Raw genomic sequence first — 21,917 nt, forward strand, 5'->3', positions numbered from 1 at the left:
TTTTAGCATAATATGTCACAGTGCGTGGCTTTTCCTTTAATGCTCAGGACATCGTGGTTGCGATGTACAGACACTACTGACACAGCTGCAGCTCTGTCGTCATGGCAACTGAGTGGCATCACATGGCGGACATCACACACGACACTTTCATGCTGGCTGCCCTACTCTGTATTCCAGATTTAATTACATATTTCCGCTTTCCTTTCATGCTTATGTGTCCAGTGTGTGTTTGTGTGTCTCAGAATTGGAGTGCATTACAGTGATGACATTAATTATGCTAATAGCCATCAGCTCCGTAAGCGTTGCAGCAGTGAACGTCAATAGTGCCGCTCTGCGCTGCCTCTTTTATGTAAATCTTTCTGCATACACATCTCCAGGATGCTGGTGTAACTAATGACGTGGAGTCAGATTACAAAAAATAATCTGTATAATACATTTTTATCTGAAGTAGGTCCGTGCACGGGAAAGGCAAGTGATGAGTAATCTGATTTCTAAAGTAATCCGACTGGAAGGGACTCTGCAGGGATGTGGAGGAGCACTCCGCGGTCCGTCTGAAGCTCCATTACTTGATGTGATGGAATTGGAAGTGATTATTGAGAGCTGATTTATTCTAATTTCTCTGATTATGTGTGATGTGGGATCTGCGAGCTGCCAGATAGAAAGATATTGAATGGGAACAGAGACAAATTAATTTCTGATTAGTTCACTGACTAAATTAGAGGCACTTTTAGAGACAAACGCATTCTCCTCTGTTTATATTTAATTTGTTCTGTCAGATTTGTTCCCATTATCACCTTGGTCAGGGCATTGGTTCAGTCTCAGCACACGGATCGACAGTTCAGGATGCAGCTTTGCTCATTGGAGCCAACAACAGAGAAGATTATGACCTCAGACCTCAGTCCAGTCACTGTTAAACACCATCAACACAGCGTCCACACACTCACGACAATCTAGTAAAATCTGTATTTCAATAGCCACATCATCCCGGAAAATAAAAATAAAATAAATCTGCCCAATTTGATGAAAAACTGAACTTTTCCAAGTAATTAGAATAGTTTAATTTCAATTGAAAATGGCTGAACATGCACGATGGATAACACTTAGCATACATATAGCAGGACGCACAGGCTGCGCTTTAACTAAAAAAGGAGCTTTCATCGATTTATCATGTATTTGTTTCTGATCTTAAGCTCAGTTTAGGACTCTAACAACACGGCCGCAGGTATCGATGGTTTGTCATTCAGCTCTTTGACGAAAATTCCGAAAGATGTAACGCGCTATTTATGGTGTGTGTTTCAGGAGCGCCGCGTACGGAAATAGGAGCCATTGTTCTGCCTCTGCGCCGAGGCAGGCAAACAGTCGGCATCCAGCGGCGCTCTGTGGGCGTGCTGTTGTTGATACTGTAATAGAAGTGACTGACAGGTCACGGCAGCTGTCAAACCTCAGCCGTCAGTGCCGAAGCCACCATCTCGGACTATTTTTAGATGTGGCTCTGATTATAATTGTAAATCAGGGGAAAGTAAAGTAACTTGGGTATATTTGAGGCAATTTTATGGTAACGTGTGCATGACGTCATCTCACATATGGAGAATTAACCCACATGAAGGAGTTCACGCGTGCATGTCCTTGGATGAACTTGCACGCACACGCAGCCATCCAGTCGGCTCCGGTCGGATTCAGCTGGTGTTCCTGTCATCCCGGACGGATAGCCCCGTGTCGGTGGTCCAGCTGTGGTGTCTGGCTCCAGAGATCCAGCCTGTGGCGGTCCCCTGTGATGGATCTGGCTTCGGGACGCTCCCTTGTTCTGGAGCACAGACGGGAGCTGCCCTGGAGGCCCCCCTAGCCTTGACAGGTGGAGCTCAGCATGCTCTAAGTGCTGCCATTAATCTCCATCACGGCGGGTTCGAGAGCGAGCGAGGTGTGTGTGACAGGAGATATGTTTCTGGGAATGAGGTGTGAGTGCCGGAGAGTGCAGACACTGCGTGTGTGTGTGTGCGTGTGTGTGCTTCCACCAGCATTCGATATAAGATTTCATCGCTCTCTGAATCATTTTCTTACTGGAGACATCTGAACCCTCTGAACCTCTGAAACTGTCAACCTGTTTGACGTTCCCCATCCAGTGGGTGCTTTCCTCTAGCGTCATTATTTCGTTAGCTTTAGTCAGTCCAGCTGTTTGGAGAGCAATATTTGGGAACAGGATCCATCCCAAAAAAATACCTTTGGACTAAAACTGCAACCACCCAGTGAGTGGGGCTTATTGCACAGGTAGATAAGACCTTCACTTGTCTTTCATTGGGGGACATTTTTAGGAATTAGAGTGTGCTGCAGCATTAGGGAGACTAAGAGGCACTGTAAGATGTGCAGCATCATTATTCAGTGTAGTTAACATCATTTTAATCACTGGACATGGGACGTTATGTTTGGTTTACAGAGGACGTCACGTTTATTATCTGCTATCAATCAGTGGAGGTTCAACCCCTAATGACAGCCTCCTCATTAGCTAATTAATGCAGCCATCTCAGTGCCAGCGTGCAGCCGCTCTGCTCGTCCTCCTCACTCCACGGCCGCATGCGCTGTCACGTGATGCGCTCGTGCTGATGGCGGCGGGGCGGCGCTCGAGCTGGCAGCACAAAGACGCCTGTCACACGTGCATCACAGCCTCTCAATCAAAGGGGCTGTTTGTGAGCACATGTGACACACACACTAGGGAGGAAGATCGATCTCACACACACACGCACGCAGCCACATACAGCAGATGTGCTATAAGTGTGTAGAATGACCAGCAGAGCTTAAGGAGTCCAAAACATTCATTCCTGTAGTAAAGTAAAGACAATTTTGGGAAGTGAGGCCATTTTGGCGGGTCCTCACAATTTCAAGGGATTGCTTAAGGGGTAAGATGTGGTTTTAAGGTTGATGTTAGAATTGGGTTCAGGTCTGTAGAGGGTCAGGATCTGGGGTTTTGCTCGGAGGGCATGCATTATGTCTATGGAAGTCCTATCAAAGTCCTCACAAAGATAGAGGTAAAAAGGTGTGTGTCAAAACCAGCTACAGTATCTGAATTCTTGTGAATGTCCCCGCTTGTCAAATAACTGATAAAAGTGAAGCGTTAGTGAAGCAACAGTATAATAAAAGTACACTGGGAACTAACTTTTATTACCATGAAATGTTTATTGTGCAGTTCTGAGAGGAGCATGTTGGGGTTTTGCGTTGCTGAGGAAGAAGCTGCTCTCTGAGATATTAAATACACCAGTAGCACCTGGTCATTATAATCTAATAGCAATCAGTACTATGTATGACCAAATATGCTTGTAAAATGTCAATTTCTAATATTTACAGGTTTAAACTGAAGTCAAATGTATTTCATGATAAATCATCAGAAGGCTTCAGACTAGAGCCCAGTCTGATGGAACTAGTTTCATGTTCTTTGTTTTACAGTAGGATCTGTTGAGTGTAGAGTAGCAGAGAGCTGTTGGCACCTCCACACAGTCTGTTTAACGCCTGGTGGGAGAGGTGCTGACAGGCTGACTGCTCCCTCAACCTACAGACATCAGGAGCCAAAGGGAATGACCAGAGTTTGTGTGTGTGTGTGTGTGTGTGTGTGTGTGTGTGTGTGTGTGTGTGTGTGTGTGTGTGTGTGTGTGTGTGTGTGTGTGTGTGTGTGTCCTGTACAGACAGATATAGTCATCAATGTCTGACATCAATGTTTGGTGTAAGAGATCAAGAACTACAAAGACCTTCAGACAATCTTTTTGTCTTTAGTCTATTCAGTTTTTTTGTAGTTTGATTTAAAAACAGTATTTGAGATCATTTCTGTAATTTTAAAAGTGTGTTGCAGTATTTTCCCAAATGTTCTAAAATGCCTGTAATCCCAAAAACACACCACAACTTTTTCCGTGCTCATTAGTGTGAGCATTTCAACATTTCTGCCATATTCATACCCCGTACTTTGGTGTTCTGGACTTGACATCTAAACAGGGCGAGCCATCACTGCAGACCTCAATACTTTATTCCTCTCACATTGGTTGCTTTCATTAATGTTCGGCAATACTGAATATAACGTCAAACATCTTTAGTCTGTATCCCTGATATTAGCTTTTGCAAATGTGATCCGGCGCAGGTTTCTTCTTCTTTGGTGCTAAACATAGCAAAATGTTTGGTTGAAACGGCAGAGAGCTGGACAGGGACATAGCAGGTAAGCTCCAGCTGCAGGCATGGGGCTGAGCTGTGGATGCAGCAAAACTGGATTACTTTGCATCTTTGGCTGCCGCACCGGCACCGGCACCAGCGTTGGTTCCTTGATACGATGGTTCGGTGGGGTCAGAGCTTTGAGGTCAGTTTTATCTGACCTTTAACCTAATTCCTGTCTCCACTGGTGGCGCCCCCCCCACCCCCAGAGAGCCTCAGCAGGGACAGATTTAGAATTTGTTGCCACAAACTCCAGGTGCACTCTGCAATGGTGAAGATGATGATGATGATGATGATGATGATGATGATGATGATGATGATGATGATGATGATGATGATGGTGATGGCTCCATAATCTGGCTGTTGACTAAGCAAAGACTTTCAGATGTCTTCACGACACAAAGCGAAGCCCAAACAATATTATGGTGGGTGAAATGAGCTCACCGCTACACGCCAGATGCGGGGAACTCACCTTAACTGTAACGGTGCCGCATTAAGCAAAGTATGATGAACTCTGTCGCCTTGATTTTACGAGCAGGCTTTGCAGTAAATCCTCGGCGTATTTGCGCTCAGCCTCACGAGAACGTGCGCCAGTTTGGGCCAAGGCGGACGTATGTGCAAATGTGTGATTAGACACAAGCGAAAATGAGAGGAGCAGCAGAAGCTCTGATGTTTTCATTAAACTGCCTTTTAAAACTTGATCAGGTCTCAAGGTCAGGCTAAAATTGGAGTAGTTGTGTTTATCCGTGGCAGAAAGGTATTTTTAACCCTCTGCTCATTGACATGGAACAACAGTGGAGTGAGAACGGTCAGACGGGGCTGTCTGTGATTTTTAGTTCTCAAAAACCAGAAGAGCTCCAGAAGCGTTGCACACCTGCTGCCAGGCTGCAGAGCAAAAGCCACCAACACGACCTCTTCTCCTCAGTGACCGTCAGACATTTTCCTAAAGACTTCCTGGGCCACATCTGCAGCAGCTGGAGGGTCCACAGAGAGAGGAAACAGTGAGTGGTGGGGATGAATGAGTTAGCGACGCATTGAAGCAGTGGCGGACGGACAACAGCGGCTAAATGACCCTGGAAACGGCCGCGCTTGTGTCGGGCTGGTGGCCTGTGAAAGTATAACGAGCTGGAATACGTCGGGCCGGGCTGGATTGTTAATCTATTATTCCGTTTCGTGCCATCGGTATTTTGTATTGTTTTAATCTCCTGTCCCTGCCTGATGTGACATTTGAGAAGTTTAATGAGGTCCTTTAAGGAAAGCAGAATTCATCAAAGCTAAAGGGGGGTAACTTTGGTGTCTCAACCTCGCCCCCGATGCAGAAAGAGAGGTGATTTAAACTCAAGTCCGTTGCCATAGTTACTTTGTTTCTGTGAATGTGCCCGGTTAGGGGGATGTTTTGTCCATAAAACCTGGATTCACTCCTTCAAGAGAACCCGGAGATGAGGTTGGATTAACATCAGCTGATTTGGATTCCCAGCTGCTGTTTCCATGGTGAACCGTAGTGCCGGAGCGTTTCATTAGTGCCGGTAGGCTCGCTTTAACTTGAAGTCAACGCTACATGAACCAAGTCAAAGCGAGTGTTTCCTGCCAGTGAGAGGAGCCGTTTTTTCTCTCCTGAGCTCTCCTCCTCCTCCACGCCTGAACTGGGAGGTCAGCCCGATGATGATGGTGAGGTTTTACAGATAAATGCAGGTTTCATGACAGCGTTTCGAACATGCACTCACTCTTGTCCTCAGGTCGCACAGAGGATCAGAAAGAAAATCAAAGTAAACGCCGTCAAATCAAGCAGCAATGTGCAACTTTTTCTGAATTTTCCTCCCCTCAGTTTTACTCATGCAAGCTGGTGTCAACCTGAAAAAGTGATGCCACCACCCTGAGACGGGAAAATAAAGTCCCCCCCCCCCCCAACAGCATCTAGGAGGGGGCTTGAGTCAGAATAAAGAGAGGCGATTCAGCGTTTTCCCGGAGCCTTTGCCTGGTTTTCTGGGTTCAGGTCAGTGCGGTGACAACAGCGTGTGGACACAAAATGGCCTCCGGGCCAAAGCGGGCTCGCTCGCTGTTTTCCGTCGTCGCACGCAGATGCGCTGACAGACAGGTGACACACGCACAAACAACCCGCTCACTCAGTGAGTGAGTGAGTGAGTGAGTGAGTGAGTGAGTGGTGAAGCTATGCAAATCAAAAGAGCGTTTGAGGAATTTAACAGTGAACTCTGACCATCAGCACAGTTTTTCTGCCTTTTTATCAACCGTGCTGGATTTATTTAATTGGCATAAGTTGATAGAATGGTTCTTTTATCACCCTGACTTTAGGATCCTGTATATTTATCTTATGGTAGCAGCTTTTTTCCTGCAGAATTAAAGCATTTGACACAGGCTAGAGTCTGTGCATGAGGCAGGTATTAGCATATTTTAGTGTTTTTCATTTGCTCCTATTTAATATGCAGACAAATATAACTCAGGTACATAAAAATGCAGAATAAATTACATCCTATGCATGAGGAGCAGCTGCTGTAAGTGCTTTTTACCTTACTTTACCAACGATATGTGAGATTAAATGAATCAAATCTGGCTGTATCTCACAGTCGCATCGCTGTTGAGTCTGTTTTTGCACCATGAAATGTTTATTGTGTGTCAGTTCTGAGAGGAGCTTGTTGGGGTTTAGCGTTGCTGAAGAAGAAGCTGCTCTCTGAGATATTAAATTCAAATTATCCAGCTAATTTCCCTCCGCTGTTGACTTGGAAAGTGTTTGAAGTTGTAGTGAAACAGAGCTAAAGGCTGCCCTCTTGGTTTCATGATATTTTTGGAACTAAATAGTTTATGAACCTTCAGAGGGGCAAATGTTTTGTGTCTTTTTTTCCCTCTTATATGCATTTCATCCTCTCTGCCCTCCATTCCTTCCTGCTTTCCCTTGGTATTCCTGAATATTCACCGCTGATTTGGGAGGCATCAAACATAAGGAGGCAGGACGGGGAGGGAAAAAAAGAGCCAGGGGATGGGTGGTGATTGGGAACTCTGCACCCGTTGACTTTTTAATTTTCATTTATTTGTCTTTTTTCTTTTTAAATGAGGCCTAGAGGCAAGAGCTACAGCAAGACGCTCCTCAGAATACTGGATCTCCTTCGCTCACTTTCAATCCCTCCCACATTCGCCAGGAATCAATAGTCGCAAATTAATCATTCTGCCCCGAGCTGAGAGAGAGAGGCTCAGAGAGAGTGGGGGAGAGAGAGAGAGAGAGAGAGAGAGGCTCAGAGAGAGTGGGAGAGAGAGAGAGAGATGGTTTGCACAAAGACAGTGGAGAAGCAGCACTGTGCATAATCACACCTTCAGCGCTTTGAGCCTGATTAGATGTTATTCACTGTTGTTTCGCTTTGTGGATGAGTAATCATTGTTGTCATGGCGATTGTTGTGGCGCCCCCATTAGATATCCTTTATATTATTTTTAAGCAGGAAATGTGTCTAAGATTGCAGAGAACATCATCAGAAAATAGCAAGTCCACAAATGAAACTTTGTACCTCTTAACTATAAAGTAATAATAATATTAATTGTAAATTTCTCTGTATATGATGATGCTGGAATATTTTAGACTACCAATGCTTTGGAGTGACCGAATGTTCTGAACTGAAATTAAACTGAAGAACACAAACTTCACCTCTTTTTCTCAACCTTAAGTTGCGTCACTCCGTTTCTATAACCTCTACATTTTTGCTGACCGAGCATCTATTTCAAGGCTGATTAATCTATTGATTATTCAGTCAATATTTCGGTCCATAAAATGGCAAAAATAATGATCAATGTCCATCACGGTGATCCCCCAGGCCAACCTGATGACTTGTTTATGCTGATTCTGATCCCTCTGCTTGTATTCACTTCATACGCTATTTTTTCTTATTTATGAATTTTGAATTTAGAAACTTGCCTGTGTGTGTTTGTGTGTGTGCGTGTGTGTGTGTGTGTGTGTGTGTGTGTGTGTGTGTGTGTGTTTGTATGTGCAGATTTAAATGTTTTAAGTCAAAGGGAGCCTTTGTTGTTGTTGTTTGTGCTCATCAGAACTGTTCATGCGCCTGATAAAATCTGTATTGCAGACAGGAAAAGGATCAATTAACAGACAGCAGCTTTAATTTGAAAGTTACACCGTCAGCATGAGTTGCCATGGTGATCTAACAAGGTTGAGGCTAATTTTGTGATGATGGAAATCTGTGACAAAATTAGTGCATTTAGGAGGAACATTTAAAAACACTTTACAACAAATGAACCTGGATCAAAGCGATGAAACTGCATGCAAAACATCTGTGCTGATGCTAACAGAGTTAGGCTCGCTTGACAGGACGCGTTGCTTTCGTTTGTCCGAGCTGCCAGCGCGTCACCATGACACGACCCCAAAACAAAAGTGCTTCTGTTTCACGGGGTGTCAGTGAGTAGAGGCTGGAAACGTGGAGAAGAAGAGCAGGTGAAGCGGGGACGGGGGGGGGGGGGGGGGGGGGGGGGGGGGGGGGGGGGTTGGATGAAGGTGAGGAAGGAATGTGCCAAACAACATCTGCAAAGGAGGAGAGGAGAGGGCTGCGGATACAAACGGGAGAAAGCTTTCCCAAACAACATCTGTACGGAGTGCAACATCTGCCGGAGGAGGGCGAGATGGGAGGAAGACGCCGTCCTGGATGATTTAATGATGGGTGGATTCACTGTAGCGTGGGGGTGGGCAGATCCAGTCTCAGGTTTTTTTGTCCTACCAGACAGACACTATAACCCCCACAGGAGGTGGAACCCCAGGCGACAGTACTGAATGTGGCCCTCGAGGACTGGGTTTACCCATCCTTGCTACAGTGCATCGAGTACAGATTCGTTCAGGAGTCTAAAGTGAGGTCGTGGTCAAAACATCTGTAAACAGCGGGCAAGTGCTTCTGTTGCAGGCTCAGCCCACAGCGAGTAACAACACTTTCATCAAATTCACTCCTTCACTGATTTGGGAAGAAAGAAGCTGATTGAAGCCGAACCTGTAGGGAAACATCATCCATCACAATGGAGAGACGCACAAGCTTTGCCATTTGCTCCATCGATCACCATCAGCGCTACAGGTGCTTCAAATAGCACCCAGCTAGCTTCAGCTACTACGGGGAAGGGGGGTGATGCCTTTGTGGAAGCAATTTCTTTACTGTATTTTACTGTGAGCGCAGAAACGTGTCATAAACAAAGCAATAGTTTGTATTATTCCCAGTGTAGCTAATCTGCTACTGGCCATTTTTGGGGTTTTTTTGCTCACTTGAACACAGCTCCGTTGTGTCCCTAGGAGCCCATCTGAGTCCCCCGCCGCCGCAGTAAGTTCATCACTGAAGATATGAAGTGCGTCCTTGTTGGTGCTGGACAGGTTCGCTACATTAGATTGATAAAGATCAGCCGGCAGCAGCTGCAGGGTGACGTCTGACGGCAGCGGGCATAAATCAAGATTATCTCAGGCTAGATTGAGTGTTTGAGCCACCATGTTGTCAAAACTGGTTGGAAGGGACGTATGGGAGCATCTGTACGGCTATGCAGTCTGTGTGTGTGTTTGTGTGTGTGTGTGTGTGTGTGTGAGAGAGAGAGAGAGAGCCCCAGGCTCATGCAGTGGATGACTCATAGCACCCTCCAGCCCCCCCTCATCACACTCACAGCCCTCCTGCTTCCCTTTCAATGACTCAATGGGACCCTCACGCATACTCCACGCACACACACACACACACACACACACACAGACACACACACGCACACATGCACAAACACACACTGGAACAAGCTCCTGGTGTTTTTTCCAATCCTCTCTGTGGTATCCAAACCTGTTAACATGTCTCCCCTGTGGTTAGCAGCTAATAGCTCATATTCATATGTATTCATGCAGACATACGAAGAACACGAGTGTACAAGCACACGCGCAAACAGGCTGACTCCTGTCTGAGGCGCAGCGGAGTCCTCACTGTATTCCGCACGCTGTCAGACAAATCTTGGAGATGTTCTTTTTCACGTCTACGCATCATCCTGCTCCCAGCATGCACCGCAGTGGTGTTTAAGGGGCGCTTTTAACCTGCCGGCTGCTTATTGAAATGTTCATTGAACCTCTGAGCTCTGGGTTTCTCCGGGAAACCTTTTATACGAGAGGGGCAACACTTAAAAATGATGTATAAATAAAGACAATCAGCCACAGGTTTAAAAACTCTAAACTTTAAATCCTCAAATTCTGCAGCACAAGAGAAAAAAGGGGGAAATTGGTGCTTTTTGAACTCACAATACGGAGTCACAACCATATGGCAAGGCTCAGTCTCAGTGCTGACAAAATTCCCTGAAATTAATTAGCTTAGGTGCCAAAATCAAAAGCAAGAAATCTGTTTGAATTCCACCTCAGCTCCCAAATGGAAGTCTTGCATTTGTTGCGTTTTGGGGGTCTTTGTTTGATCAGACCCAGAAGAAAAAAGAAACCTCTGGGATCCGGATGTAGTCTGACAATGACAAAAGGACATATAGGTTCGGTTGGGCGTGGTAGATGGCGATGAAAACCAAGGCGACGCATGAGGCGAGAGAGAAGTTCGAAATCGACCACGGTGACGGGCTTTCGGGGTGGGAGACGCAGGAAAAAGCTGCCTGGATGGAGGGAATAAAGGCAAGGATGCAGGGTTGGACGGAGGGAGAGACAAAGAGGCTGGACCAGTGTTGCTGCTGGTATCTGGTTATTTATAGTGCAAATGTCCTCGCTCCTTTTGCCTGAATTCGTTGTCTGCTCTCTCTCTCTCTCTTTTTCTCCTCCTCTCCCCCTCCAACCTCTGTCTCCCCCTCCCATTTTAACTCCCTTATTCTCCTCCGTGAAATCTGACTTCACGTCTGCCCTCTTCTCCATCTCCACCATTCTTCACCCCCCCCCCCCCCCCCTTTCCCCCTTCTTTCTCTTCCATTAGATACTGGGTCAGTGCGCCCTCCGCTGCCTCCCACCCCTCACCCCTCTCCCACCCATGCGGCTCGCTGCCGCGGCGTTTCTTTAGTAATGTTACGCAACGGCCATCACAGACACAGTGTGGGGCATGGGAGGGTGCCAGGGGGGAGGAGGGAGAAAGGGACGACGGGGGGCGGAAGACTCTGGAAGGCTCTGGAGTCATCGCTCATTGACCCACTACCTCCTGGTATCGTGCTCCTATCTGTCACATCCTCACGAGCCAACGTTGATTGTGACCCATTTCTGTGCGACATCACGACCGGGATTTAATTTCACTCCGTCCCTTTAACCTCACACCTTTTCAGGATTCAGCAGCGATCTCCGAGTGTTTGCGTGTTTCCTGGCGCGTCGTACTCCAGTTTTAATTGCGCCGGAGCCGCTCTGAGTCACCGCATGCGCTGGGAATAGGGCCGCTGTTTAAATCATTCATTTGATCAATAGGCCACCGCCATTAATGCTAATAAAGGCGGGATGCGAGGGAGCGAGGGTGAGCAGGGTTCCTGTCAAAAAAAATAATGAAATGCAAAATGTTTCCTGCTGAAAGTCTGATGACGGCGATTATTTGAGAACATTCAGAAGGAAAAGTCGTCAACGTTGACTTGACGGAGAGCTTGTAGCTTTTGCTCGTAGCAGGTGCAGTATGTATAACAAGCCTGTACAACACGTATCCATCTCGGAAGCTTCGGAGTGCTTTAGGAAGATACACACTTTGGTATTTACAGACTAATTTGGTCAGTCGGTCTTGAATGGGTTGCAGGAAATGACAGAGATGGGTGGAAAACAGTAGCGTTTCTTTAAGCTTCTTTAAGTTTTATGCCCAATTTTTCCACCTAAAAATGCACATTTTCAGATTTTCCCTCAACTTTCAAATTTCTTTAATAAAGTTTACATTTGTTTGTTTATCTAAATGTTTGTCTAATTGTTACCATGTGGACAGTAGAGGCAGGCGTCCTGTAGCCAATCCAAGGGTTAGGGTTAGCTCGTGCGGCGCATGCTAACTGCGACTGTGAGCCTTTTTATTTGTCTTTGTGTATTTCTGGACATATGAGTCATGCACAGAATTTAAATTTATAAAAACATTGTCAAAAAGCCAGAAAATACCACTGTCGCCGCAGTGTATCATGGACGTGAGTCAGTCTTTGGACTCCTGAACACGCTGGAGGACATTTTTAGCTTTTCGCGTACAGTGAGGAGCGAGCAAAGTGCTTCATTTCAGATACGAGACACGTTTGTAACGTTATTGTTGTTGCGTTTGAAGACATAAGAGGCTTAAAAACCTGTTCTGGAGCTGCAGAACCAGTGCGACCATCTGGTACCATTTAGTTCAGGACTAAACATCTGTCACCTGGGTTGTGGGCGAGCTTTGGAGGGATGAATCGCTCACCTCTGTTCCCTTTTTTTGCTCCCTCCCTCGCTCACGCACGGCTCCCTCTTTTCTTTCTGTTACACCTACTTTCTGTCCCTGTGCCCTCCTCGTCTCCCCTCCGCGCTGCCAGCATCCGTCTGGGTGGAGGAGGGGGAGAAAAGAGTCAGAGGAAAAGTTTCACTCCACAAAACTAGGATAGAGCGGCGATGGGAGAGATGAGGAGCTGAGGGATTTGCTGAAATGGGGACAGTCTGTTTGTTTGCAGGTGGTTGTTGTTACTCGCCATTTCCTGCGTGTTCCATATGTATACGTTCGGAAGTGCTGTACATGTGCCGTTCATTATGTAAATTGTGTTTGATCCGTTTCTGTTCCTCCGGTTTTATCAAACTTCCCCGAGGAAGATGAGACCACGCTCCCATAATAAAGAAATAAATCCCATAAGTCAGTTCTTCAAAGACTTTAGTGCAACCTGCAGTTGCTACTTTTGAAATGGAGCAACAATATTATAATAGCATACAGCTGGGTCTAAAATAACTTTTGATGTGACAGTTTAGGGGTGGAAATGTTGCTGGAGGAGCGCTAGGAGCATTAAATAAGGATTTAAGATTAAAACAAAACATATTTTCAGTTCTCCGCAGCTACAAAAGGCAACTCTGGGAAGAGTTTCTTTCTCTGTAAATGCAATGATTTCCATCCCCTCACGCAAATGCTTATCAACTAGTCAGGGTGCCAGGATGCTGATCTGGGTCATAAAAAAGGGAGGAACAACCGTCTGTGGTTGACGACCAACCGGTGGCTACAGTCAGAGCTCCACTATTCTGAATAATAACGTCTTGATAAAAAAAAAAACCACCAGCTGACTTTAAAAAAATGTCTCTTTTTCTTTGCAGCATTAGCCAGATGATAGCAGAGGGCGCAGCAGCATTTAGTCTGATGAGCTGTGCAGAACACAAGAGGATGTTACACATATCTCACCTTCCTACGGCACCAGTTTGGTGGAAACATCTGCTCTGAAAGAGCTCGGAGGATCTGGCAGTGCGGCCGTGTTTTCCCGGCAGTTGTAGCCATTTGAGGAGCTTCTGTAAAACTGCTGCACTCGCCGCTTCGGCAGGCAGCTTCAGAACGCCGCGCTCTGTTTTAGAGCTTTGAAAAAGAAATGTGAACATGCACTCAACCTGTAACACTCTCTTCCTGAGAGTGCTATATGCTGGTGACACGATATGGCTGCTCCGTCCCAAAGTGAGAAGTGCTGCTTTTCCTTTATTTTTCAGTTCCTCGAAAACCAAAACATCGGTATGTGTGCAGAGGTGAGTGTTTGCATGGAGAGTCGCTGTTCAGCTCCGGTTATATTGGATGTGGATTAATGCACGATGGCGTCTTAGTGGCCTCACCGGGAACGTGGTTGCTAACATGCGTCTACATTATTTACGACAGCTCGCAGATCAGAGCATGCATGGTGCCTCTGACCTGTCTGTCCTCACACTGAGACGCGGTAAAGAATTTTACAAAATCGAACCTTTAAAATAACCTATAATATTAAAAAATATTTCCTCTTTATTTCGTGCTTTGTGCTTCAAGTGCACAATTTAGCTGTGGTCATGTGGGCTGGACATGTCAGAGCCTGGATGTGGATAAGCTGAATTTAGAGGGGTCTCTAAGGTGACCCCAACCTCCCTGCCCCATCCTCCCACATTAGAGTTAAACGGCCAACTGTGCTGCTGTCACGGTAACCGCAGAGGCTCTTTGTTTTGTGCCACGCGACGACACACTGCTCCATTTCCCCTCATCTCAAAATAAATATATTAAGAACAAACACAAAAGATCCCCTGTCGCCGCCACACATCAAGCTAATCTACGCATTGTGTTCACTCACACACACACACACACACACACACACACACACACACACGCATGCCCGCAGACAGGAAAAGTAATTGCTTACTCTAAATTAGTTCGTGGAAGGAGGGTGAGAATCTAATTCCACATTTATTGCAATTATCTTTAATAGGTCTCTCCATTGTGAAATGTGTTGAGAAATTGTGCGGAAATGAATTTGGCTGTCTGGGTTCAAAGATAAAAATGAAATACAGCTCACAATGAAGTCGTTTAACCAAGTGAACGCTTCTGAGGCAACTCTGTTCTCTGACTCTGAAACGCATGATTAGCTGATTTAGGAGATTGCTTTGATTTAATTTGAAGTTAATTTTACCGTCCTGCATGTTGAGCCAACGCCGTAAACTCATACTGTTGCACGCAAGTCTTGTGCAGGCCCCTGAGTACCGATGTGAGGAAGTAAGGGGCGGGAGGGATGTGTTCATGTCATACCTGAGTCCCACAAAGCCCCATGATGAAATATGCTGACTATGCTTTGACACAGAGGTGGTGTAACTTACACTAAAGTAGTGGTTAGCATAGCTGTGCTGTAGATAACAAAACCTCTTTTAATGTCAACTAAACTGTTTCTGACAGTGGATGAAGCTGGTTGGGAGGATAAAAATCAGATAGGAAGTCTCAGTTTTTGCTCATGCTGGGAACATGTCGATGTCTGTCAGCAACCTCCAACTTCTAACTGAAGCTAGCATGTCCACTCCAGCCAACTAGCAATTCAACAATTCTCTAAAGCCTGTTCTTCAAAGCGCACAGGAAACCAGGTGAAGCCGTGTGAAACTGTGATAATCATACATGAGGCATCAGTCGTCGCTCCGCTCTCAGATCATGTTGGTACAAACAATACTTTTGATCATAATTGGCTCATGTGTTGCGTCTGTTATATCCATTTTTATAATGGCCACGTTTGCAGAAGCTCCAGGGAAACAATATGAAAAGCACCGTCGGCACAGTCGGCTGACAACCATCGTCGCCGCAGCGCTTCGCCTAAACTCTCTGAAGTTCTTCCACCTTCGCAGGCACAGGGTGACTTTAACAGCGCATTAGTGCACAATAGACTGAGGAGCGATTAGCATAAAAAATAAAGACACTATTCCAAGGACTTGCACAACACAAGGAAGTTTCACACACAAACAAGAACACACACACATACACTCACATTATACAGAGGGTTACAATGTTAATGCTTTGTAAACGAATGTCTGATAGTGTTTCATCACACTACATTAACTTATCCTGAACAGCCACAAGGTCAGTCATCAAGTGGGCGCGTGATTGGTTTGTGACAGTAGGGAAAGTGTGTGTGCGTGTGTGTGGGAAGGGGGGTGGTGTCTTGTATTTTTATTGGTATGAATCATTGACAGAGTCACAGGGGCCCCTCACACTGTGAGGATAAGTGGGTGACGGAGCCGTCCTGACCCCCGAGGTGCAGGTTGATCTCAGAATAATAGTATCCGTTCCATGTTTAAGCGGCATGTATAATTCAGCAGGGGCAATTTGGAACAGTGACACCTCGTTAGGACTACTGCAGGGACGGGGAGAGGAGGAAGAGGAGGAGGAGGAGGAGGAGGAGGAGATTCTCAGATGTGGTTTTTAACAGACGCAGAGGTTGGAAATTGGAAAGGACTTATCGCAGCGGCGCAATCCTCAGCACAAACACTTGAAAGCAACGCGAGTCATGAGACTATTTGTTCTCAGGTAAACATTGTGACAGTGTGCACGGTGTGTGCGCAGCACTCAGAGAACCAGCGTATGTAAACTACTCACAGCTGAGGCAAAAGCAAGACGCTGGTAATCACAGGAAATCATCTGGTGCATTGATATTGTGTTCTTACTGTCTGTGGACCTGGTGCTGCAGCCATATACTGTATATCACCATATGGACGCAGACATACTGAATGTTGTTGCTTTTACTCCCCCAGCAGCCACAATAGATCTTCCAATACACTGAGAGAACAGGTATACAATTAATCCAACTTTTATAACTAAATTAGATGCAGGTAAAATGGTTGAATGTTTTTTTTTTTCAACTGGAAACAAGCAAAAGCCTAAACTCCAATGAATTAACCTTTACTGGATGTTATCTGTGGCCAATTCAAAGGGAAAAAATGAATTAGACATACATTTTTCAGACCCTTTGAGTTTTATAGCCACATCTTTTGGAGTTCTCCCCCTGTAGGCAGCTATTGGGAACTGCAGGACCACTCACAGCATATGTCGACATCCTCCCATGATGCACCAGAACATTGTAAGTATATATGATAGGCAAATGACACCAATATATCTTTTAAACATGGCGCTAGACCGGCGTTAGGTTGCCAACAAGTGAGCTACTGGAAAAAAATGCTAACCCTGCTGTCTCACTGGAAAGTTTGCTTAGCATTTCTGCAGCCGTTCCCCCCGGAATCCAGAAATAAAGTGGGTGACTTAAGTCTTTAGCCATCTTGCTTAGCCGAAGTGAATAATCAAAACATATTGAAATTTCAGATGCAGTCAATATGCTTATCTTCCCAACCATCTGTTAAAGGCAATCTCATCAGTGACTCTCAGATGATGACGCAACGCTCCTCGCAGGCTGCACAGGTTTCATTGCTGTCGAGACAGTAGCCGCTTCTTCATTTGAATTGCAGTGGGAAGGGGGGGAAAAAGGGAGGAGGAGGAAGAGGGGGAGGAGAGGGGCGCAGGGCTGAGCTGCCAGCTCAGTTCAAATGGGAATCTGGTCCTCGGGGTACATGCACATGTATGCATGTGAGAGACAGATAGAGGAGCGAGAGGGAGAGAGAAGAGAAAATGCAATTCCAGATTACATGTGCTTGTGCTGCAGCGTGGGTGGGCATGTGTCGGAGGAGGCGAGGGAACGAAGCGAGAGCGGAGATTGAGGAAAGAGTGTGGAGATGATGGAGATTCTGCCCGGCAGCGAGCGCCTGAACCGATGTGTTTGACATTACGTGGGATCATCACGTGGAGTCACCAGTAAATTAAAAGGCAAAGAAGAAGCATTATTATTAAAGTGGAAGTGGAGAACGCTTAGCACATCTCCTAGCAACCGCTAGACCAGACACCATTTTGAATCGGAGCGTAGCTCCGCAACAATGGTGGCAAAAACAAAGTTGGTATCATTCTCGCTGCAGGGAAACTGGTTCAACCTCGTCTACGGAGCTGAAAACCTGAAAAGCATCCCATAATTTGACTGTTGCAGCTTAAGGAGCGTCTCAGTCTCAGCCACCTGACATCTCAGCTCTTTGCGACTCATTTCTGCCCACCAACCTTCGTTTGCTGATTCAAGCGGTTTCTATCCTGCTGTCACCGACCAGTTTGACTGGAAAAGTCTCACGTGATCTTGATGGGAACTTTGGTTTACCTGCTTCTGCGAGGACCCAGAGTGGACAAGCCCCAGGGGAGACCGAAGGGCTCCTCGGACTCTGTCACCTGGCGTCCGCGCTGATCTGATCACGGTTGACAGTGCGAGTCTTCACCGGGAGTCTTCACCGGGATTTGCAGCCTTCCCACCTGCATCCTGTGCGATCACATGTGATCAGATCATCCTCTCCTGCTCTGGACGCACGTGCACATTTACAGTCTCCCACAATGGACGCGGCGCGCAATGAAATGCATGAGCCGCCGGGCGCTTGTTTGCTACGATCATGCATATTTAGAAAAGCGCAGCCTCATTTATTCACCTGTAGTGTGGAAAGTGGAAGCGTCATGGATCCGACAAGCACAGGAGCTGGTTCTGCTTTTGTCGGCGGCGGCTCTTTTAATTTCGACCAGCGTCAGACTTTTGTGCGGTGGACGCCATGCAGCATCACCGCAGCTCGTCGCGTTATTTAGCACTAAAAGCCTCGTCTGCAGCAGCTCTTTGTAGTGAGTGACTGAGGTGAGAAGAGGATTCAAGGATGTTTATTGCCGTTCCTCTGAGGAACAGAGAGGAGACTTCCTACCTCTGGAAGGGTTTAACCTTAAATTACAATCAGACATATTCTAAAAACCATTAGTGTGCTCTTTCCACCTCCTGGTATCACCTCGACGTGCCTGTTTTCTGAGGCGAATTAAGAATTTATTAGGAAACAGGAGTTCTTTTGTCAACTGTATCGAGCTTCGGGGTAAAATTGTTCTTTTCTTCCTCAGTGATGATGTTAAAAGCACACAAATGTCCACAAACATTGGTGTGATGAGAGATAAAGACAGCCTAACGATGGAGCTGATGCTCCAGCATATGGTGGGTGTGAGTGTGCAAGTGTGTGTGTGTTTGTGCCCTGTGTGCAGAGTGTACACATGCTATTTGAAAGCTGAATAGTAGTCTTTCGTCCTTCAATAGCCAATTAACAAGGGCCCATTTAATTGCAGTGGTTTGGGGAGGGCATAGAATTACAACTGGAGCAGAACCAAGCTAAACACACACACACACACACACACACACACACACACACACAGACTGAGAGTTTATCTTAATGAGCAGAGGCATCAGCTCTCCTTGTCACTCACCCTCTCCTCCCCATCTGGGGCGGGGCGTTCACATTAGACTCCTCCCACCATCATCCTCCTCTGTCTCTCACATTCCATCCAATAGTGTGTTTCTTTTAAATCTGATGACCAACCTCTCTACCTCGCCCTCATTCCTTTGTTGCTCTTTAAGACTTTCCTGCTGTCACAGATGAAAACGGTTGCAAACTTGTGACAAAATATTTGGATTTACATGAAATTTCCTGAGCCTGCAGGTGAATTTATGTTCCCCACAACTGACTTGTGTCCCACAGGTGTTTCACCTTCCGAATGAGGTTAAAAAGGTTAAACCCTCGTGATGATCAAAGCCACACAGCCATCTTGGTTTCCATCTCACAACCCTTTCTATTTTAGAAGAGCTCTGATTTAAATTGTTGACAGCCATTTTCCCTCATTTTAATGGCAGAGTGATAAAGTGAGCAACTGCCTCTCGCCACGTGTTTCTTCTCGTCTCGCCTCGTGCTGTGAGCTTAAATCAATCAGTCAAGTTAATCATCATCCAATCGTGTTCATTAACTTCTCTCTTTCTCACGCAGGCTCCTTTAAAGGCATGTGTAAGCAGATCGATCACTTCCCCGAGGACGCTGACTACGAGGCGGACGCTTCCGAGTATTTCCTACGTGAGTCCTCTTCTACCTTCAAGTCAAATGCTAAAGTCTTGTTGTCTGTTGCATCCCTGCTACACACACTCCCAGCACAACTTCACACAGGTGACCACATTCTTTTCAATGTTAAAAAATGTGTCTCACAAGCACTATAAAAGTGGGGGGAAAGGGGGTTAGAGAAAGGTGTATAAGGAGTGTGTTTAAGGTGAAAAATGAAGGGATGAAGAGGATGTAAAGGATGTTGGAAGTTTTCCACCAGAGGAAACTGTGGGAGGGAGGTGAAAGAGGACAGGATCAAGGATGTGGTGGCAGGAGAAAATAGGAGAGAGAGAGAGGTGAGGGAGGTGAAGGACAGGGAGGAGGGTACCAGCGCGGTGCTGTTGCGCTCCCAGAGGCTCGTCAATTAGGACACTTTTTTACTATAAATACTCCAAGCTTTGCTATGTGGGTCATACCTCTCCATCCCCTCCTTCCACCCATCCTTCCATCCTTCCATCCTTCCATCCTTCCATCCTTCCATCCATCCATCCATCCATCCATTCATCCATCCTCTGCCTGGGGGGGGGGGGGGGCAACATAGTCAGCTGAGTGAGATTTGGACCTTTAAGGCTACATTTAAATCCCAATCTATCCCTTTAATTCATCTCTCCCAGCTCTGTCTGGAATCAATGGTTTTCCGTGCCATGATCAACATTCCACGGACAGATATGACACCTTACATCAAAAACAAATGGGATCAGGATCGGGGTTGCGTCACGCCCACAGCTGCAGCCTTGCGCGGTGACCTGAGAGACGGGTCGTCCCAAATTTCAAATCCATTTGGTGCCAACGTGCCTCATTAGAGTTCTGCTGAATCCGGAGGCGGCAGCCATGCCATTGACATCTCCCTTCATTCATTCGGATGATTCGGATCAAACACCGGCAGGACGCCGCCATTTGTTTCCCAGTAATTGACAAGCTGGGCCGCAACAATGGTGAAATAAAGCAGACTGAAGATCCCCACTAATGTTTGGGTCCGCCAGAGATATAAGTCGCGTTTGATGTCATGTTTCCTCATGGCTCAGACGTCCTTTTAATGGAACGGCCGGACGCTTTTAGCCGCACGCTACTTAGGCAGGCATATATTGGAGACCATTTTCAGCAGAGTTGATACTTCTGTGGTGCAATAGACAGGATTTATTGCCCTGTGATTGAGCTAAGGAAACAGAGAGACATGGCTGTGTGTTTAAGAATGTGTGGACCCTTTATGGTGCTTGACAGTACAGAAGAGATTTACAGAGTAGCTGCATACATCTACTGTCTAGTCAGTCCTTGCTGGATCAGGACTTTAATTGCATGTGAAATGATCCTTCGGTCCTTATTTTTATTGTCTTCTGAGCATCACTTCAGTGGGTTCTGTGATCAAATAATAATTTGAAATGTGCTCACGAGGCAGCTGTTGCATTCTTTGTTTTTGGCTTCCTGTAATCTTGGGTGATGGAGTAATCAAAGCTGATTTTACTGCCGTGCTCACTGTAAATCACTCCAAATAACAGTGTCGGCTCATTTACCCAAACGACAATGTAAAGTGTGGATGATGATACACACTCACAGATGGAAACGACGCAACATTTGTTTAGCACTCATGCACGCTGCCACCTGGAAGAGTCCCAATACAACCAGAGCCTCTTACGAGTTGTCACTGATTAGCTTGTTAATAAACAGTGGCTGAGACCACCAGTGAAGGAGAGGCGATACCATTCTGTCTTCCCTGACCCACAACAACACTCATATGCTGGTGCTTCAGTTTCCAGAACGGTTGCCTGGCACTTGTGGATGCCAATCCTGTGCAAATTAGATGAAAATAAGGTGTCACTGTACCTGTAAAGGCTGAAGTTCTGCCAAAACTGCTCAGTGCCTCAGTGCCGCGATGCTTCTTGCACATTTTTAAAATGGGATTACATCAAATTTTACACACAGACCATTGGTGTGTGTGCAGCTGGGATGGGGACAACATGTTTTATCAGTCATAAAGACTGATGGGAAACCAAAAAATGACCCCAAACACAAGTGTAAGAGTGAATGTGTGTGTGGTCTGCAGTGGATCCTGAGCCCACCCTGACCCTGCAGTCAAGAGGATGGATGGATGGATGGATGGATGGATGGATGGATGGATGGATGGATGGATGGATGGATGGATGGATGGATGGATGGATGGATGGATGGATGGATGGATGGATGGATGGATGGATGGATGGATCCTTGATGCTCCATCACTCCTGCTGTCTTACATTAACTGGGATGTGGCGGCTGTGGCCCGTGTAAGGAGCGATGATTCATCTGTTTAACGGCTTTGGTCAAAACAATAACTGTGGCATAAATAATTGCAGCAGCCTTTTAGGTTCAGTGAACAACAAAGCCCACCTTCCAAAAGGTGAA

The 21,917-nt window shown here is 46.2% G+C and overlaps 1 protein-coding gene across 1 annotated transcript in view; it reads left to right on the forward strand.

The window, feature by feature from the left end:
- The window catches only part of LOC101061612 (voltage-dependent calcium channel gamma-2 subunit-like), a 34,227-nt gene that overhangs the window by 4,316 nt on the left and 7,994 nt on the right, over positions 1-21,917 (forward strand). The window contains exon 2 of the mRNA XM_003978659.2: positions 19,431-19,514. Coding sequence (XP_003978708.1) covers positions 19,431-19,514 — 84 coding nt within the window. The remainder of the gene's footprint in view (positions 1-19,430; positions 19,515-21,917) is intronic.

Source organism: Takifugu rubripes, chromosome 17 (genome assembly GCF_901000725.2).
Source record: "Takifugu rubripes chromosome 17, fTakRub1.2, whole genome shotgun sequence".
Classification (NCBI taxonomy): domain Eukaryota; kingdom Metazoa; phylum Chordata; class Actinopteri; order Tetraodontiformes; family Tetraodontidae; genus Takifugu; species Takifugu rubripes.